Source organism: Chelmon rostratus, chromosome 17, assembly GCF_017976325.1.
Source record: "Chelmon rostratus isolate fCheRos1 chromosome 17, fCheRos1.pri, whole genome shotgun sequence".
NCBI lineage: Eukaryota > Metazoa > Chordata > Actinopteri > Chaetodontiformes > Chaetodontidae > Chelmon > Chelmon rostratus.
Window position 1 is genome coordinate 8912765 of NC_055674.1, and position 20801 is coordinate 8933565.

The window sequence follows — 20801 nt, forward strand, 5'->3', positions numbered from 1 at the left end:
CTTCACACCCCCCAACTTTGCTGTGACAGTAACAGTGTTGTAGTATCTCCGTTTACACTTCCTCTCTTGCATGCACTGTCTCTGTGGCTTCTCTTCTAGTTTGACACCAGAAACAATTGACCAAAATGGAGCTTCTGGTCAAAATCTGAACCACTAGTCATTTGTTATCCACGAAGTTGACCTTTGTGCGTTTGTTGCGGGGAAAAGAGCCCGATTGCGAGGCATCAGCATGTAAAAAAACTCAGCTAGGGTGGGGTGAACACCACCTTATGTTTGGTAAATTAACCCAGGACGTGCGTTAGGGTGGAAACGCTGCGGCAGAAATGAAACACAGTATTCGTAATTATGTTTTCATTACTGTGCAATCACCTGAAGATAAGAATTGTTGTGTTTTTGTTATCCTAGAATCCTCCTCTACGCATGTTGCACCGCCATGCTTCTACAGTAGCCCATAACAGACAAACCGTGGACACTACAGACACTTCCATTAATTTCCGGTAGACTTACCCTAGCCATAACCATAACTGCTACTTGCCTCACCCTAACCTTAACCTAAACTTAACCTTAGCCTAACCTTAACCAAAGTCCTCACCCAAAAATTTAATGGCTAATGTTATGGGGACTTGCATTTTGTCCAATGTGACCATGTGAACAGATTTAAGTCAGCACAACATGAGTAATACATGACCACACACACACACACACACACACACACTCACACCCCACACAATGAAAATTTCCCTCATTAGATTCAACTTCCCAGGTCCTGTTTAGACTCTGCGGTTTCGGTAGAACCAGATGGAAGCCAGTTACAGGCTGATGATGTTAAACGTCTTTCACTGCATTTTTTTTCTGGTGGTTCTTTCCAGAGACGAAAGTGTGGGCTTTTTCCAATGACTTATGTGGTGAGATTTCTCTCTCTTTTTCAGTCATTAACATAATTTGATTATTTGAGGTATTGATTATTGTACCAACATTACTTTTTTTTTTCATCTGTTAACTTTTAAAAGCTGGTATTGAAATATCTTATTAAAACAAACAAAAAAGCAAGGTAACACCATCTGCAAACAGAGCAATTTTCTGTTCTTTACTACTTGATTTCATTCAAATCAAATTAAATCAATTAAATATCGAGACAGAGATGATCCCTGGGACATACCCTGGTGATCTTAAATGGTTCAGAAAGTAGAATTTTAGTCAGAACGTCATCTCACAGACTTGTGCGATCACATAATTCAATTATAAACTGTTTCCAACAAAAAAAAACCAAAGAGAGTTTATCAAAAATTCAGATTCTAAAATGTTAATTTTTACCTGTTCATGCTTACAATTCATGCTCATTTAACTTAGAACTAAACCTACTAGTATGAAATTTAGTAGGTGCATGATCTGAATCTAATTTGTACCTGTATAATATGATAATGTGTTTGGAAACACCCTAATAAAAGACTATATCATGAATCTAACACTTACAGAATCATGAATCATGCATCATTGTGCATCATGAATTCCTGTTTCTTACCATTATAAGATGATCACGTCCTTGTGAGTTTGGGTATTCACTTATTGCTTAATGGGTCATCAGTTAGTGAGTGTTACATCACAGCTTCACGCTTGATTCATATGTCGCGAAATTAGCTGGAATCCATAAACACCAGAGACCCAGCCGGACTGAGAGCAGAGCAGAACCAGTTCTCATTGAAATATGAAGCTGTTTTCGTCAAACTGGTCACATGCACTCAAATACATGTAGCTGCATACAGTCTCCAGTATTGTTAGTATTATTTTTCTTTCTTCCTTTATCGCAATATAAACGTATGCTGCACAGCCTCCCTGATTGGCACCTGTCAGATGTTTTTGGTTTCAGTGCACCTTCCTATTCCGTGCTACACTCCACTTTTTTCAACAAAAGCAAAAAAGCATAATAATAAAACAAAATAAACCTCATGTTCCACCACTATAGCTTGTAAAAAGAGATTTATAAGGACAATTGATCCGTCTGCCTAATTTGAAGTGTGTGAAGTAACTGCGAGTGAACAATTGTGAACTGATGCTCCATTAAGCATCATGTGATTGCACCATCTCATCCCGTCATTTCTCAGTGAGCAACAGGAATTTATGATCAAGTCTACATTGAATCATGCATTAAATCATCAATCATCAATTTATGCATCAGTTAAGCATGTGTAAGTTACCCTACCCTACTGTACCCTCTCTTACCCAGATAAAGTTCTTCTAAGCACATCCATGATATCAAGGCTGTGTGGCCTGCTTTTTTCTGCTTTTAACCCACAGCTCCCCCTACAGAGTAGAAGAGGACATGGCAAGTGCAGCATTTATTATGGAATAAATAATGTAGAAAAATGAAAAGTTAAAATCAGTACAAAGAGTCTCAAAGGTAATAAGAGTTTATATTATTATTATTATCTAATTTTACCTTCACTATCTGTACAGGGCTTCATACTCCAGGTATCATAAGGCTTCATCAGGTACTACATGATGAGCATTATTGCACCTTGTCACAGATTTGCATGTGGCTGCAGTCCAGACTGCAGAGCGCTATTGGTCGACACAGACGGTGGCTCCACTCGTTCAGCTCTGTTCAAGGAACCTTTGACTGTCAGGCTTTTTTTTTTCTCCAGCCATCAGAGTATGAGAGTCAGCAACTACAGATATATAGTGAAACTGCTTTAATTGTGCATGTGCAAGAAAGTTGCTGCAAGTTGCTGGAAGTGGACTTAATGGACTGTACACTGTGAGCAGAGGATGACGAAAGTGTACGTGGAGCTGTGTTCGCTGGCATGTTTAATTCTGACTGTAGGCTCGACTTGGGGTGAAAACATAGAATTCACATTTCTGTTACCTGCTGGCAGCACAGAGTGTTTTTACCAAACCGCTGCAAGGAACGACAGCATGGAAGTTGAATATCAGGTAAACATAACTTTCTTTCTATCTTGTCTGACTGTGTGGGACTGGTACTGTGACAGTGTAACCTTCTGTTTGCTTCGAAAAGCTTCATTAAAGTTTGTGATTAATGTCCAACTGAGTGAACAACAAGTGAACAGGATTTGGACTTTGGTCTTGCATGCAGAGAGATAACAAACCCACTAAAGACACCTGAGACAGAACAAAGAGATAGAAAAACCCTTATTATACCCCGAATAATAGCCCATTAAAACACATTGCAAAAGCACTTAACATGTATCCAAGCAGGAACATGCCTTTACACGATGATGACATTGTAAATACATCCAAAATGTAAAGCTAACATAATTAATTTCAAATTAATGACAAATGCAAAATACAAATACATATTTTCACCATCTTTTTCAAACAGTGAAGTGTCTTTAATCTAGTATTGACATTATGGGTTTATGGCCGTGACCTTTGCATTGCTTCACCTCATTCCATCACACCACAGTCATCATGCTACTGCTGCACCCTCTGGCAGCTGCAGGGTAAGGTAAAGTCTTGGCTGCCCCCCCCTTGACACAGCTCTGTGCTTTCTGAAGAAGGAGTTTCTGTCACTGGAGCTGTTGACACATGGCGCTCTGCATCGTCTGAGGCCGCTTCATGTGTGGAGCTGTACTGTCTGACTCGACACTTTGAGATTAACGCAGCCAAAGATCATGCATATATCAACAGACTGTGAGGCATTTGTGTAGTTTAAATGAGAGATAAAGAAAACCAACACCTTGAGAAAGTTGCTGAATCCCTATCAGCACTGTTGAAGCATGTCTGACAATGAGCTCTCCTTTTGCGAGAGAGAGTGGACATTAGTAGGTAGTTAAATAGAGAATTTGCCTACACAGATACCCAAACTGTCCAATTATTACTATGGAATATTATGTGAGCTGGGCTGTTGCTCCGTGTACTATCAGGGCTTTAATTTGAATTTCAGACAGCCGTTGCCCAGATAGTCCAATTAAAGCTTGAGCTGTGAGCTGCAGAGTGAAAGAGTGGAGATAACAGTTCTGGGTAATTGTGACTTGAGGGCTGTATGTCCTGCGTAACTGACCTCAATCCATTCGTGTCTTTTACAGGTCCTGGCTGGGTCGGGTCTGGATGTCGGCTTTGCCCTCATCTCACCCAGCGGATACCGGCTGGTCTCTGACTTCAGGAGATCTGATGGCATTCACACGTGGGTCACCTAAACGCTCTCTGAAAACCACCTGCTTTTAATGTGATGCTCAGATCCTGTAATACTCTTTATTTGTATTGAATCCAATGAGCAAGCATCAGGGCCTGCTTACCCTAACCCAAAATACATGAAAACTTTCCCTTGTGCAGTATATGCAGTACAGTACAAACAAGTGATCACACTATTATTTTGTTGATCCATTCTAGTGAGCAGTTTCAACCATGATATAGCCCAGAGCAAATGCTGACTGTTTCCAAATTTGGATATCTTATTTTTTCCCTGCAGGGTGGATCCCACTGAAGGTGGAGACTACGGGTTGTGTTTCGACAACAGCTTCAGCAAACTGTCAGAGAAGATGGTGTTCTTTGAGGTGATCATTAATAGCCAGAACAGCGCAGGTGGAGGCCGAGATGATTGGGCGGACGTGGCTGTGGAGGAGAGCATGGTGGAGTACAAACTGGAGGACATCAGGGTGAGAGAGGGACAACTTCAGTTATCTGATGTCATTTCTTTTTGATGTGCACACATCCCAGCACTGACTCTCCTTCACTTCCTGTCTGCCCCTCTTTTCTTCCTCCTCAAGGCCACGATGGACTCTGTGTACCAGCACCTGGAGAGGAGCCGCCAGGTCCAGACTGTGCTGCGGGCCTTTGAGACGAGGGACCGCTACCTTCTGGAGGACAACCTGTGGCGGGTGTCCTTCTGGTCCTGCCTCAACCTGCTTGTCATGCTCGCCGTCGCATCCGCTCAAATCTACACCCTGCGACGGCTCTTTGATGACACCAAGCGGGTCCACACGTAGCCACAACGGTTTAATGAAACTCCAGCCCAGAGTGTGCAGACCTGTGTGTGCTAGACCCAAAACCCTTAACTGACATGTGCCCTGAGAGCTGATTTTAAAGGGATAGTTCACACTTTTGGGAAAGACTGCACTGGCAACTTTTATTACAGCCAAAAAGTGCTGGCTGTGGTGTTTTGTGACATTGTGAACTCCAGACAACACCTGGAAATCACATTTATAGTACTGTAATATACACACACAAGCTGTATAAAGTATTCATGAATACACACACACATAAAATACTGATATTTTTTAATAATGTCATTGGGGAAGGTAGAAAACCACAGCCATTCTCACTGGAATGTTGTTTTATTGAATTTCGGATATATTTCACATCAACATTTATGACCCTAAGCTATGTTTTATCAAAAGAATGGCCAACACAAACCAAGAAAACCTCACCTCTTGAGAATGTACTGTAAAAAAAAGAAAAAAACCCAGTTTTTTTTGCTTTTTTAAACTAAGCCTTAAACTTAATATAAAAAAGAACCCCCCGTCTTAAGTCTTTATTGTGATAAAACGACATGTATTCATATCTCCCTGATCAATTTCTCCATCTGGAGGTTAATTAGGCAGGAAACAGTGAAGTCCTTGCCATTAGTTGGACACATTGCAGTCATGTGTTTCATGCAATTTCATTAGCTATTAAAAAAAAAAAAAACATTTAGCAGGCAAAACCTACTGTGTGTTTCAATCACTACCACATTATTTCCTCACACGGTGTTGAAACTTTGTGACGGCTCAGCTTCCTGAAGCACTCATGAACATTTTCTGTCATAAGTCACATTCCGTGGTCACGCTCCACCGCTTGAAAGGCACTTTTCTTTGTCATCACTGAGCAGAGACATGCAACAACAATAACGCTAAAAAGAAAACGTTCTCATGATTAATTCTTTATGTGGCACTGTATGTGGTAATGTGTCAGTTCAATCATTATGTAGCTCAGATTGTTGTTTTGTTCAAATAAATAATCGACAGTCTTCTAGGAAATTGTAGGAAACAGAAAATATCTGCATTAGATTTATGTCTCTAAATTAGATTTTACACAACTTGGTTCTGATCATCTGTGGAAATATTCAAATATGTCATGTTCAGAACTGTTTCAGAAACATTCAATATTAAGTAAATAACTTTAGTTTGATGTCTCAGTTACTAATAATGACAGTTTGTCTGTTTTATTGACAGTCACAGATTGCATATGAGGCCTGTAGCAGCATTGTTGTGAGGTTTTTTTTTTTTTTTTTTTTTTGAAAGATATGTAATTCTTCTGCAGTCCTGCTGTTGTCATGGATTGAAGTCGTGTCGTGTCCACCTCAGGCTGGTCAAGGTCACCACTGGTTTCGACGGGGAGCCGGGCGCCTGTTCAAGGAGAATCAACCAACATTAATCTCTTAACCTCGTGATGTGCACTCTGACAGGCGACACTACAAGATCCAGTCACTGGAACAGCAAGGGCACTTGTAATGAGGCAGTCTGTGCTGGTGAGAGGGCTTAAAGAAGGGATCATCCTCCACTCTCGTTGGAGGATATGATTTGACATATAAACCCAGATTAATCCATTAATTAACGCTGCAGCTCAAAGAGAATCACATTAAAACAGTGACAATGTTTTGTACTGGTGAAATGAGCACAGAACTGTTTTGAAAGATGCTTGGAAAAAATGCGGTCAGGGGTTTTCTATAAATTCAGGGTAAGCGCTATAAATCATGCCTATAAAAACATCCCCGCCCACTTAGAAGTTATGTTTTATTCTTACAACACTGAATCACGAGTAGATCTGTTTTCACTTTGACATCAAAAGGTCTTTTCTTGCTGGTCAGCTTCAAAAAACACATTAAATCTGATTCAATACTGAAGACAAACATCCAATCTTAGAAGGGGGCTGAACTTTTCCCTATAGGTATCTTTGATTCATACACAACAACGAAAGGCTACTATTATTATGACATGGTATTGATTTTTTTGTTCATCACTTCACATTTGGCGACAATGTTTGTGCTTAGAGTAAAGATGAGTGACCATTGTTCGAGCAAAGCCTCTCTAAAGCAGGCGGCCTGCCAGTAGAGGGTTGCCATAGGAACGTCTGTGGCCTTATGTCAGTCAGTACTGGCTGAGATGTAGGAAGGGAGTCTAGTGAAGAGAGGAGAGCCAGGAGGGGTGCTACATTACCTGAGCGAGAAGAGAAAGTGGATCACACAGGACACAAGGAGACACCAACCACCAGAGCCAGTCCCTTTATTGTACACAACACCTCTTTATTAACTCTCCATTCTAAATCAGCCCATGTTGTTTATTCAAATCAATTAATTGCTACAGAGGCACTTGACAAGGGTTTGCAATCAAAAAGAAAAGAGATTTTTGCAGGTTGGTTTCCAACCCCTTCCACCAGATTCAGAAAGGGGAGGGAAAGAGGAAGGATGCAGGGTACAGAGAGGCAGTTTTGCCACAACCTAATGTATTACAGGGCATTTACAGTCCGGGCTCCTCGAGGGCAGGCTGAGTGACAGGCACGAGGGAATTTCAAAAAGCTTTGGCCAATAAGAAGTTTTATCACATGAACTACTAACTTTTGTGCACCAGGGGTCTGTGGATGATCTAATGTAAACTGTCATCAAACTAAAGATTCAGGACTGTTTTATAAACTTATTTTGCTCCTTCTGGCACTGTCACTGAAAGCCAGACCTGTAGAGGATTACATGGGGAAGAAAAAAGCACACCATCTCTAGAGGCTGCGGTTTTGGGACAGTTTTGAATTCTTTACAGTTTCTTTGTCTTGCCAGGTTGGCTAATTAAGTTTCTATTCTCTGTTCTGGGAACAGAGAATAGCTTAGACAGCTTCTCTAGACAGAGCGTGCTTTGGTACACCACAATTCCCGCCACCTGCTCACCACCACTACTGATCAAACCAAAAACAGAAACATCCAAACATCCTGCCAGCCCAACGTCACTCCCCGCTCGATCAGTTTCCCCCTAAACATGTTCAAGGAAAGTTGGGTTTAAATGGTCAAATACCAAAGAGCAATCAAAAGATATTCATTATCAAATAATCACAGATGTGTCGACAATGTCCAGCCCCAAGTGCCCTCCCAGCACACAACTAGTTTAAACAGCTAACCCCTGCAGCGGAACCCCACATAACAGTCCAGGAGATGCTGGGGAGCCGAGTTGCACAGAGCTGATACAACTGCAACCAAAAACATCAAATGAAATGACAAATGCCCAGGTTATAAATAATGCATCAGGAGATGACCAATCTCTTTTTCCCTACACCCAAGGTTAATCTAAGAACTGACAGTGTTAGTGCTTCCTTTAATTTGACAACTAGAGTTGCATTTTAACGTGTTGGGCTTTGATTATAATCGATAGCATGTGTTTGTCATCAACCCTGCCATTAAATGAGATACAAGTGCTAACTCCCCAGTATAGGCCAGCTATATACAACAATATTTTAACGCATGGAAGCAGAACTGATAGCAATAATACATGTGCTGACAACTAAGCCCAGAAAGAGATGTGCCAACTCCGAAATGCTTAATACCATCTTCATACTCTAAATCACAGATACACCCTCGTCTACACACCCCACTGCTTCGCCGAGTTTTATCCTCTCTGAGAGGAAACAGTACTGTGTGCTCTGCTCTATGAATCGGCTAATCCAGAATGAACAAAGTCTACCCGAAGGCTGACAGTCCCATTGGGGTTCAACTGAGTCTAAAGGGATTAAAATTCAAGGCTTTAACAACTCAGAATTGGTGGAGAGAAAGCATCCTGCTAAGACAGACAGCCTTCAGCCCGTCTCTCTCCCTCTCCCGGGTTTTTGTGCATAGTGTTCTGGTAACGGACTACAACATCCCCGTCATGAGCGGCTTGTTGTAAGGCTAGATGGCGAGAAGTGCTCGGATTATAACGGTCAATCTGTCAGACATCTTTTTATCGTGGAAGGATCATTCACAGAGGGAAGGGGGGGGTGCTGAAGCTACTCTCTCGGTCTCATGCAACCCTGCCCCGTGTTTTTTTATACTTTCTTTTTTTGTTTTTTTTTCTGCGATTAGGATTCCATTTTTAAAGCTACATTTATGACGTTCATTAAAAAGGACAAAGTCGCTCGAATAAAATAACACAAGGAAAAAAAAGTAATCGACATCACCAAAATAACGACAGTGATAATAAGCTATTGTTTTTCAGTATGAAATCAGTTAGAAAATGAAAACCCAGTAAAACATTAACAACAGGTTAAGTGTGTATATTACATAGAGATCGAGACTCGTGGGGTCTGGGCCAATCTAAAAAGGAGGGGGGAGGGGAGAGGAAAGCCAGCCCGTAACAGTTAATAAGTTATTTCATGAGCTTCTGCCAGGAACCTTGTCAGAGGAAATACACCAGTTATTACAATAAAAAAAAAAGCTCTTGAACTGAATTTGATACATCATCTCGTTCTGATAAAACTTAAATGAATCCTACAGATCAGCTGGGTTTTATTTCGTATTACACAATTGCCACAGCAGTCGAATGTAATATTCAAGTGGTTAAGGGCTTTCTCTCGTTCGTGTGCACTGATGAAGACAGTATTAGCAGCTTATTACATTGCTTGAAGAGACATATTAATACGGCTGGACGATGCACATTATGCACCACTATCAGTCGGCCCCTCCCCTCGAGCCCCCGCCCCTGGCCCTTAGTGTGTAGATGTACACACACACAAACACACACACTTAGGTGGGCTTGGCCACAGGTCTAGTCTAGCAGGGAGGGCTCGGCAGGGCGGATAATGGTGGGCCGGTGAGAAGGAGCGCCTGGGGGTCTTCGGCTGCAAGGAGGAGAGAGGATAGAGAACAAGGAGTGAGACGTGGGACAGTTCAGAAACCAAAATAACCCGACAGAGAGAGTGAGGGAGCGTGAGAGAGAAAAAAGTGAAAGAAGAATGAATGCCAAAAATATTAAACTGGTGGGATGACTGGAGAAAAATGACAAAGGATGCCTGTGACTTGAAAAATGATGAAATGTTAGTGACAAAATATTACAACTACAGTGCAAGAAAGCAATGTACACACATCAGAGCAGAAAGTCATACCTGGGTACACCGGGTGGGACGCGGGCAGGCCGGGAGGGGATCTGAGGGGGTGCACTGAAGGGATCCAGGTTGCTGTTGTAGGCGTTGATGGGTGGGCCTGGGCGAGAGGGGATCGGTGGTGCGCCGAAGGCGGGGGAGGGGTTGAGCGGAGCTCCAAAGGCAGGAGTAGGGTTCAAGGGTGGTCCTGGTGTTGAGCCCCGAACAGCAGGTGGACGGCTGGGGGGCGGGGCTGCTGAAGGAGGTGGCCTGCGCTGAGGGGTTGGGCTGAGAGGAGGATATGATAAAATGAAACTGACATTGTAATAACAACCTCTAAAGTTAACTGAGTTAAACCCAGCTGTTTGAAGCACTGACTATTATATGTACCTTTCATTTGATATATATGTATAGAGATAATTATAATATATATGTTAGTTATTCCTGATCACCTGGCATCTTGGATCCAGGTGCTATTTACAGGCGGTGGTACTGGGGTGGAAACGGTATTGGCGCTGATGTCACCAATGATGTGCAGTGACTCCTTGAGTGCATGATACATGCGCAGCATTTCGTCTCTTCGCTGGGCCTGGTCAGCAGACTCTTCCATGAGGCTGTTCTGGTCCCCAGATGAGTAGAGGTAGGCCAGCAGCTCAGAGTGGATGAAATCCTTTGCCTGAATGGAAGTTAAGACTATTAAAACAAAGATGGTGGCAAATTACAGCAATTAACACTGAGAATTTTTAGACCTGGTGCAGCAGTGGCCAGGAGTGAAATTATTAGATTTATTAGTTGAAAGGAGTGAGATTAAGGTTAAGAAAGGAGGAGACTAACCACAACCACAAGAGCGAAAACTATTGTTGACTGGCGTTATTTGATCCTTAAACAAAATAAGACAAAACCTTTGTAAAGGAGCTGCCCAGTGGACAGCGGTGTAAGTGTTGGTTTTGTGCGTGTGTGAGTGTGTGTAGCTGCTGGGTTGCTGGAAGCCATCAAGTGAGCTCACTAGAATAATAAAACCTAATAAAAAGGAACAGCAGACAAGTCACAGTAAGCATGCATCATAAATTTTGTTAATTAGTGTCTTAAAGTTTATGACCTTGTGCTAACATGAAATACATGACCGCTGTTGCTACTAAAATGAATGAGAAAACTGAACACCACTCTGCACAGCTCCATGGTGCAAAGATACTTTGACCTAATTAAACAGCAGTTCATTTGATCTCAGCTCAGATCACAGGTTTATCAGGTGTCTCGATTATTTTTAGAAAGAATACAGTCATTTAGGCTACATGCTACATTTGGTGGCTAATGGCAACATTTCTGCAAGCATACATGGCTAACAGAACACTACATTCATATATACATACATAGAGGTTTGCATAGCTTGTACAAAAACACATGCAGAATTACTAATTACTATTACATTTGACTATTGTGACACTTTAATTAACACATTAAAGGTAGTGGGGTGTACACTGCACTGTACGACTTAGTTGTCATGGCTCAACTCCTTCATTTTCTGTAAATTCTCCACAGGTGAAATACAACGCACAGTGTTGAGGTAATAGACTCAGACAGTCTCTCTAATTTTAAGTCAGTTCTGAATCTGCCGACACTCAGTCTGTTCATGGCTTGTGTTTGCTGCTTAAGACGTGTGGACTCACATTGTTGATCATGAGGTGCATGATGGTCTTGGGCATGAGGTCTCTGATGGATTTGTTGATGATGCCGATGTACGAATCCACGAGGTTGCGGATGGTTTCTACCTGCCGCTCCAACTGAGGGTCCATAGAGAACGTGTCTGCAGGGGCCGCCTCTTCATTCTCCGTCTAACAACAGCAACACACACCCGCACACACAGAGATGAATTAGAATTATATCATGAACACATATTCACAGTCGCTCTCTGTAGAAGTAGCTATTACGACACTTATCGACTAATTTATTGCTTTCGTAGAAGCAGAAAGCACCACCCATCCACCCACACACTGTACCTGGTCCTTCTCCGGATAAACTCCTGCCCTGAGGAAGGACGCTTTCCAGCTGTCCACATCCTCTTGAGAATCGCAGGCCAGTTCTATTTGGCGAAGATCCTTGTACACGTTCCTGTACAGATAAACAAAAGACAAACACATGTACTTGTGAGTGCGTAGGCTTACTCAGTACACAAAGATATGCATGCGCACACAAACACGAAGATAAAGTACATGTACATTCCCAAACATTAACTTAACAACCCTGACCTCTGTTCAGTGTTGAAGATTGCGAAGATGTGCTTTGTAGACATAAAGCCTTTCTCCACATCTCTGAGCTTCAGGTTATCGAGTGGCAGCATATACTTCTTTTCTTTCTCCTAGCGTGAGAAAGACAGAATAAATGTGTATTTACAACAGAACAGACCTGAATATACAACGGAAAATAGTTATATCTTCATAAATTGAGCAATTGTATATATTTTGGTAATGGAGAAGAAAACAGAGGACAGCGGTTGCTAGCGCTTCTCCACCAATGAGCAGACATGATGGAATGCATTTCCTCTGTGTGGACCACCACCAGGCTGGTGAGACGGAGAAATGCATGATGAGGGAGAGGAGGAGGAGAGGAAGAAAAGGAGGAGCATGAGGGAGCTCTGGGGGGATGGGGTGCCAGCTTTCACTGTTGAGCAGAGACATCTGGAAGCGTTTACGTCTGCACTAACACAGAGAGCGGCGCAGGCCCAACAGTTACATCACTCAGAGTTCCACACAATCCCCCGCCCCTACCACACACACACACACACACACACACACACACACACACACACACACACACACGTGTACGCACGCACATACATACACACACACGCACGCACGCACGCACACGGCCAGATACTTAACTGCACGTGCAAAGACAAACAAACATACATGAGCGTGAGCGAATTGAACAAACACATATCATAGGAGTTGGGTGTGTGCAAAAACATGCACTCGTACAGATATAACCAACTGTCCGAATGTTAAAAGATACAGGAGGACTCATGGGCAAGCGCCTACACACATGCACACTTGTACACACACAATCACACCCCCCCCTCCGGCCCCCGTAACCCAGTACGATTTCCTGCAAATTCCAAAGTCAGATCCCGGCTGGAACATTTCAGCCCGCCTGCCACGTCAGTTTGCCTCCACCATCCTCCCTCTCTCATTCTCTTTCTTTTCATTTCTCTGCGTCTTCGCAAAAGGCGGCCGACGTGAAAATGCACCATTTCCAGTTGGTGTTTGGGCACACAGAGGCCACTGAACTGGAGTTCATCTTTAGCAGTGAAGTGGTATCTGTAAGGGGTCTTTTTATTTCAATGGAAGAACGGATACTACTGATGCCTTAGGAAGAAGATCAAGCGGTGAGTAAGGCAATTAAAATACTACCTATGCATTCTATGCACTTATGATCATTGCAGACAAATGTTCAACATAGTTATATGACTTTTTTGAACTAAGTCTAAAATCAAATGATCATGAAACTAGATGATTTGATTTTAGATCATGTAATCTTTACACATCAGTATACCTACATGTCCCTGGTACTGAATATTACACTTCAAGTACTAGAAAACAACCTTTAAACTGGTCTATCATATAAATAAACCATAGAGCAGAGTTTGTCGAGTGTGCAAATACTGTAGTTTTTTGGCCAAGAGCGAATGCAGTTCAACCATGTATAGATTTATTTACTCGAATCAATCAATAAGATAAAAAGCATTGTGGCGTTTCATCTGTATGGATCGTGATATATCCACTTTTCCATGTACGGGCCTTTTTCATTTGTGCATTTGTTTCACTGGGGTAATGTTTACTCTATGTGTCCTCTGTCCTACTGTCCTAGGTTAGCGACCTGCAGCCGCAATGACCTCAGGGTCCTTCCTCCTATCAGAGTCCTCCTCACCCCCCCGCCTGCCCAGTGTTCAGACTACCTGTTCATCAGGCTACAGCTGAACAGTAGTCTGCACATTGGTTAGGCTGGGATGGGACGCACACACCTCCAGCCACCATGGGTGATGACACCAAATCTCCACTTGGGATCGTTTATGGCAAAAGCGCCAAATTCTGCATCTTCATCTTTATGCATCCTGTGGTGTATCCTGTGGTTCTGTGTCATCTCATCTTAGCTAGCTTTATCCCTGTGAGTCCAGAGAAAAACAGCATTGGAACAGAAATCCCTCTCACCTCCTCATCTTTGTACCAGGACAGGGACTCAGCGGTCAGGACAAACCAGTACTCCTTGGAGCCTCCCTTCATGATGCTGATGTTGATGGTTAGCCAGCCTTTCCTGATCACCTGCACAGCGAGGAGATGTGGGAGAGAGAAAAGGGTGGTAGGGAGAGAGGGGTACCAGGAGGATGGAGGAAAACAGCTTTGTCAATCAGGCATATGTACTGGTGACATGAGGGCCCCACTAGTGTTGCACCATTAATATTTATTAACATGAATAATAAAATCTTACCTGCTTACCTGATAGGTCACTGTAAATTTGGTTGTCTTTTTTTTTTTTTTTATCTGCATATTCTCGATTTTTGTGTCTGGGAGTTTAATATTACTGATGCACTTGAAAACAGTAGCATGAAACTTACTTGAGTAAACAGCATCGAGTGACCAAAGGACAGTAATGCATACAGTGTGTGATACGGCTAAATGTATCCTAAAGCATCAAAAGGTTTAGTTGAAAATACTGAAAAGGGATGTAGTGCTGGTTCTTTTTCACTCAACAGAAAAGAAATCCTTAAACCAACAAACAGGACCAGATGGTCACAGACCACGCTAGCCCTGACACACAGTCAAAGACCAAAGGTCGACGGTGGTATGTAAGTGTCAGCAGGTCAGTCAAAGCTAGACTATATAGTTGTAGTTAAAAAAAGCAGGGTTAGTGGGGTTAACTGGACTCGGATATACGGGGGGTAAGTAAAAGACGGGGAGAGGTGAGCGCAAAAGATGGGTAGAGGAGGAGAAAACAGCTGCAATGGAAAAAAAAGCAGTCTAGTTAGCTGACTTCGTAAAGTTCATAGAGGGACAGACTTCTAAACAGCAAAAATTTTAAGTGGAGAGATGGAGAGGGAGGAAATACATCACACTGAGAGGCTGAGTTGAGTGAATCACTGAGGAAAATAAGGCATTTTGGGGATGCTTTTTTCCTATCTTTTTTAAATAGACTCCCATGCATTTCAAGTACAATGGGGGAAACTGCAAAAAGTGTGCTCTTGTGCTAAGGAAAGCTAAGTGGAAATGCCCATTCCAAAGTCTGGTTTGGACCTCTCTCCTTCACTCCCTCTCCATCCAGCAGACGACTGGAGTGAGTTATGGAAAAAAAAAAAAAAAAAGGTTCATTAGTTCCAAAGCGCCAACATAAACATTGGAGAGGAGGCAATTACATAGGAGCTAAACTGGTAGTTTGCCTTGGCGAGGAAATAAAAAACAAAAAATCAGAAACAAGGAAATCCCCTGTATTAAAGTCAGTTGGAAATGTTCTAACCAAGTTGACATTAAGGAAGTGGAATGATGAGATGTGAGGGTGTCACAGATGAGATGCTTTTGTTTGCATGCTATTTCAGTAGTAGCCAACTGTCAAGAAATGTTCAACCCATTTTTGCTTAAAGAGGTGATACAAAGATTCAAAGACTTTTTAATGGTTAGAATGGAACATGCTCATTTACATTTGTAAAGATTGTGTGTAATAAAAGTAAAGAGATGTTAACAAGGAATTTTGATTGAATGTCTGAAATACACCCCAAAGCCACAACCAGTCACCATATTAAACAACGGATCATTTTGACCAGCTCTGAATACAGAAATAACAACTAAAGACTTGGAGACAGGTGGGTTTTTTTGTTTAGACATGAATGTACTTTCAGTAGGAAAGTATTTTAACATGCACTGAAAAAAAAAAAGAAATCACAGGAAATGAATCCAAAGAAAATGTCAGAGTTAACTGTTGCTGATTTGATCACTCCCCACTCCCTCCCCGTTTTGTTCCCAGAGACGTTTAGGATGATTCTCACAAGGCAAACTTTTGAGTCACCATGCATGAGGCAGCAGCAGAGGTATAAACCTGAAGACAAGAGAACTGACGCCGTCCACGGTCAGTGGTGGAAGGTCTGCCCGTTTTCTCTCAGTGGTCCTTAGTAACACAGAGCATTGTAAAGGGCCACAATCTTTTGTGGGGGTGAAAGAATTCATATCTTGTTTAAAATATTTGGTGGACAAAGGGTAAAATGTTAGTAGCAACCCAGGTGCGTACAATTAAAAAGACAATTACTGTCTTGTTAAAATGAAACCACGAATTAAGAGAGCAAACCTGCCCTGTAAGTTCCAAATTACTGGTAACTTTGTGCTACTCCTACAATGTTATTTTATACCAGTTGATCAGTCCAGCCTCTAGACTCTACCTTCTCCTCGTGGACCTCTCCCAGTCCGCCAAGCTGCAGAGGGGTAGAACAACCCGTTATGGTGAAATGTATTGACTCCTGTATTTGCAGGAAGCTGTTGATTCTGTTCTCTCACAGCAGTTTGTCTTTTCCACCCTAACCATATTGGCTGACCTGTGTGTGATGGCCTCAGTTCTTCTGCATGGCCTACCCCTGCTGCCCCTGGCAGGGCGTGGTTTAAATCTGTGGGGTACTTACCAGAATCTCACCCTGCAGTAACAGGAAGGGGAGGGGAAATTAAAGCAAAGGTGGGGCAGTATAAAATCATAGCAAAAAGTATGAGAAAGCAAGCAAGCAAGATGAGGGAAAGATAAAAGATGGCAAGTGGACAGTTGGAAGGAGAGGAGGGGAATCAAGAAGTAAGAGAGAAAGAATGAACATTCAAGAAATGTTTGAAAAAAAGAGGGTGAAATGGAGGGAGGACAGGATTGAAGGCAGCAAAAAGAGGAGGAAACAGAAGGGAAGAATAATCCATGAGACAACCAGAGAGAAATGAAGAGAGGCAGGAGAGGGAGAGAGAGAGACAGAGAGAGACAGAGAGACAGAGCAAGAGAGTTACATGCAATTAGAATTACTTCAAGTATACCACAATTTGGTTATGTCATATTTGTTGCTCAGTTGATAGGGGTGGGGTCCATGCACATTCTGAATGTCAATACAAAAGATGCTTGTGAGTTAATGGGAAGGCAACAAAACAACAAACGTAATTCTGTGATTAACTGTTGCTTTGCAGTAGAACAACATGCCTGGGTAACATGCAAATTAATAATAGCCATGGAAACAAATGCTTGTTTCAGGAAAGCAGGGAAGCAGGGTCTTCTTTAAGCTTGCTAAGGCTACTTTCCCCTCACTGAAACTGCAATCTCTAAAGCTGATTAGCACAGTTGTAATGTTTCAGGATCTTACAGGCACACATTGAAATTCAGCAAACTTGGCTAAATATCAGTCAGAATAAAACAGAAGAGGAGAAATACCAGTTACAACAATGTGGACAAAGACCAGCCACTTCAAAATGAGGATTACAAGAGACTGACACTGGGTACAGTCTGTAGTTAAAATGATGTACAGTACAGGGGAGGTATCATTGCTAATTAGATAGGTCAAGATAGATTAAGGGCTATGGGCTAAATCATTGCTGGGGTGACGTATATTCACATGGTTGATTAATCGACTGGTAATGGGAGGCATCATTCACGGGGGATTAAATCTGGATTAGTGGAAAGGCCAGAGCTGCGTGATAAAACGTACCTGGTTGGGTATGGCCCTCTTCTTGTTTGCTGCTGTGTTCCTCTGCTGGGCACTGTCATTACACAAAGATGAACAGAAAATATGATAACTATTGATGACAGGCAACACATCAAGCACAACCTGTTTCAAATATACATACTAAATAGCCAAGTTCTATTTATTTCCAGTATTTGGTTTCATATGTTTTATCCTTTAGTCTTTTATGTGAATCAACTGCCTGGTTTCGGTGTTATGGTTTGTTATTATCATACTACAATGCACATACTGAAAGTGAAAGTGGGTTTTGGTGGAATTTGGAGAAAATGGAGGGTCAAACTGTCTCTCACACACATACTGTACACACAATCCTACATCCTTTCTGTTAGCCCACCTGTTGTTGCCGTACCCTGGGGTGCTACCATCATCCAGCCTTCTGTAGTCAAGACTGAAAGTGATGTCATAAGAACCGTTAAACAGCCCTAGCTGACCTCTGACACATTACAGCAATCCACTTGCCATGCAGAGGCTAGGCATCAACCCTCACACACGGGGGCTTGCTTTGTTACTCGGTCAACGACAGAACCCACACAGAGGAGGGGAGCTCCACTCAACTGCATGCTAGTGTAACTGCTGCACTAGGGACTACGTGTACTCAACCACGAGCTCTGAGCGGCTTACAGATATACATCACACACACACACACACACACAAAAAAAAAACACTGAGTGCTTTGTAGTGTGCAAATGAGTTCCCAGTGCACAACAGCAGCTACATGTGAAAGCAGTAACACATTAACCTTGCACTCTACAGTAAGCATTCTTTATAGTGAGTCAAACAGCCTACAGCAGACAGGAAGTTTGTCTGTCAGGCGATCAAGCATGCTTGATTGACTTTGTCTGGAGGGGGAGTAGTATTGATGCATGCAGGGGGGTAGGTAAGCAACTAATGGGGCCTTGATCATTGCCTTCCCACAGGGAGACACATGCTCTGATGTGGCAGGATCACTAACTGGCATGCTACATCACACTGATGCACCGCAGCATACAACATGTGGCTAATCATGAGCGACACTGCAGCGCGGTGGTGGTGATTCTGTGAACTTTCTGAAACAGCAGCTGGGTTCCACATGTATTGATGGCTGACAGCTACAGGGTTACAGCTCTTTTCCTTTTTAAATCTACAGAATCAGTGCACCTTAGAAAACAGGCAAGGTGCAGTTAATTGGGATCATAATGCCTGTGCTGAGACAAGGGTCACCGGCAACAAGCTGTAAGTTCGACTAGAAGAGGTGGGGGGAAGAGGATACATACTTGGCAAAGCCAATGAAGTCCTCATGGTTGGTGTTGATGTAGGACAGCTCAATGTCAATCAGCAGCAGAACCTTAATTAAAGGCAGAAAATCATGATTAGAGCAGAGAAGTCTCAATTAAACACCCCTTGCCGAAGGCTTAAAGTGCCACTTCTGATATTTCACAACTGACAAAAACAACCCTGACAGAGATTACATCTAAAGCTAAATTTATACAAAGCTATACCAATATAGTCCGTCAGGTTGACATTATTATGTAAATTGCAGATGTGGTGGACTTAAGAATATGATTTTACTCAAAAGTTTCAGTTTGTAAACCCTACAATTAAACTGGCCTCCCTTCTTGCTTCGCAGAGCTGCTGAAAAACACTTTAAAGGCAAAACAAAACAACACTTAAATGGAAGACAAAATGGCGTTTATCTAATGTTTTATTCACATCTTTGGAAGGAAGAAATACTACTGCTCAAGATTATATGAGACAGAAGGTTCCATTTATGCCTTTTCTTGTAATGTCTTGGCATCGCTGAGTGATCAAAGCTGGAAACAAACTGAATAAATTATACAATAACCACTTTTCTCCCATGATTCAGAATGGTTCTTAGCTGTGATATAATTAGAAGAATGGTTAAATAAAACTGGAAGTTGGAAAATATGTGTATCGGATCTGTGGGTGAATAAGCACTTTTCCCCCCTACAACAGGCAGATACCAATCTGACCAAAACAACATGGTTTCATTTTAACTGATTTGATCAAATCATTGCTTGCAAGAAGACCTGCAGAACTGAGCCCAATTAATCAAGTTGCGTTCTAGAAAAATGCTATCAAATACATTTAAATGTCTTATTCAATGATCTCAAGTTTGCAAGCCAGTTTTAGTTTCAAGGTCTACAGAAAAGCTTGGGCAATACAAACAAAAGAATATGAATATTATATTCAACATCTTATAATGAACTGCGGCTTGATTTAAAATACACACACTATAAAAATAACAAACCGGGCAACCTGAAGAAATTGCACTCACATATTATCTGATTATGGACCCAATTTTCCCAAATATTGCATCCAAGTGACGAATGGCGACAACAGTTTTTGAAGTTTTTTCATTACTGAAGAAGAGCACTGCTGGCGGCAGCCACGAAACGGGCTGCAATGTAATCACTCCGGGCATTTGTGCAATGTACTTCCACTAAAAGTGTTTGTTTTTGCCATTGACCCGAAACAGTAATTTTATTAATGTAAAACACACTTAATTAAAATGTGACACAAATAAAAACTTAAAAAACATACCAAAACCTTCCTGATTCATCTTTCCAATGATCCAACAATCATCCACATTAGAATATTCACAATTCAAATTTCTCAATATAAATTTGAATTTGGAATGATTGTTGACAGCCCTACATAATAGCACTGACAAATTTATGTTACTGCAAGGCTGCAGCTCTGTTAAGCAATGGAAAGGTTTAATGTGTTTTTATTGCTCTCCATTTGACAAATGCAAGAGCAAAACTGATACCTGGAAGGGTCACACACAGCATGTTTTTTCTGTCCTTATGTTGCAGCTTGAGGATCAGCAGATGCAGAGCCAGACAATGCCAGACGCTGCATTATTACAGCGAACGGTAGGTGTTCATGGATCAGTTGCCAACTTCACCTGATGTTACATCTTTTCCCATTTCCCATAACCCATTTATAGGATAATTTGGCAGATCTTGACATCTCAATACAAAAATGGAGTGGGGCTTCGTATGAATTGTAGATTGCAGCTCTTACAGTA

General features: G+C 42.0%; 2 protein-coding genes across 4 annotated transcripts in view; one reads left to right on the forward strand and one right to left on the reverse strand.

Moving 5' to 3' along the window:
* Nucleotides 1-2766: 2766 nt before the first annotated feature.
* tmed1a (transmembrane p24 trafficking protein 1a) lies at nucleotides 2767-4943 on the forward strand. The gene is made up of 4 exons (XM_041956434.1): nucleotides 2767-2931; nucleotides 4044-4141; nucleotides 4427-4613; nucleotides 4725-4943. Exons 1-4 carry the CDS (start codon nucleotides 2767-2769, stop codon nucleotides 4941-4943), a joined length of 669 nt encoding a protein of 222 aa, XP_041812368.1.
* A 1200-nt stretch (nucleotides 4944-6143) lies between these two features.
* The window catches only part of dnm2a (dynamin 2a), a 30256-nt gene continuing 15598 nt past the window's right edge, over nucleotides 6144-20801 (reverse strand). The window contains exons 12-21 of one of the 3 annotated variants that reach the window (XM_041956364.1): nucleotides 19024-19094; nucleotides 17735-17786; nucleotides 16685-16696; nucleotides 14235-14345; nucleotides 12276-12385; nucleotides 12027-12138; nucleotides 11697-11861; nucleotides 10482-10705; nucleotides 10054-10317; nucleotides 6144-6341 (exon numbers count right to left, since the gene is read on the reverse strand). In XM_041956364.1, coding sequence (XP_041812298.1) covers nucleotides 6311-6341; nucleotides 10054-10317; nucleotides 10482-10705; nucleotides 11697-11861; nucleotides 12027-12138; nucleotides 12276-12385; nucleotides 14235-14345; nucleotides 16685-16696; nucleotides 17735-17786; nucleotides 19024-19094 — 1152 coding nt within the window. In that variant the 3' untranslated portion in view covers nucleotides 6144-6310. Of the gene's footprint in view, nucleotides 6342-7200; nucleotides 9790-10053; nucleotides 10318-10481; nucleotides 10706-11696; nucleotides 11862-12026; nucleotides 12139-12275; nucleotides 12386-14234; nucleotides 14346-16684; nucleotides 16697-17734; nucleotides 17787-19023; nucleotides 19095-20801 lie in introns of those variants that run through there. The other 2 variants (XM_041956362.1, XM_041956363.1) reach the window with 2 other exon arrangements.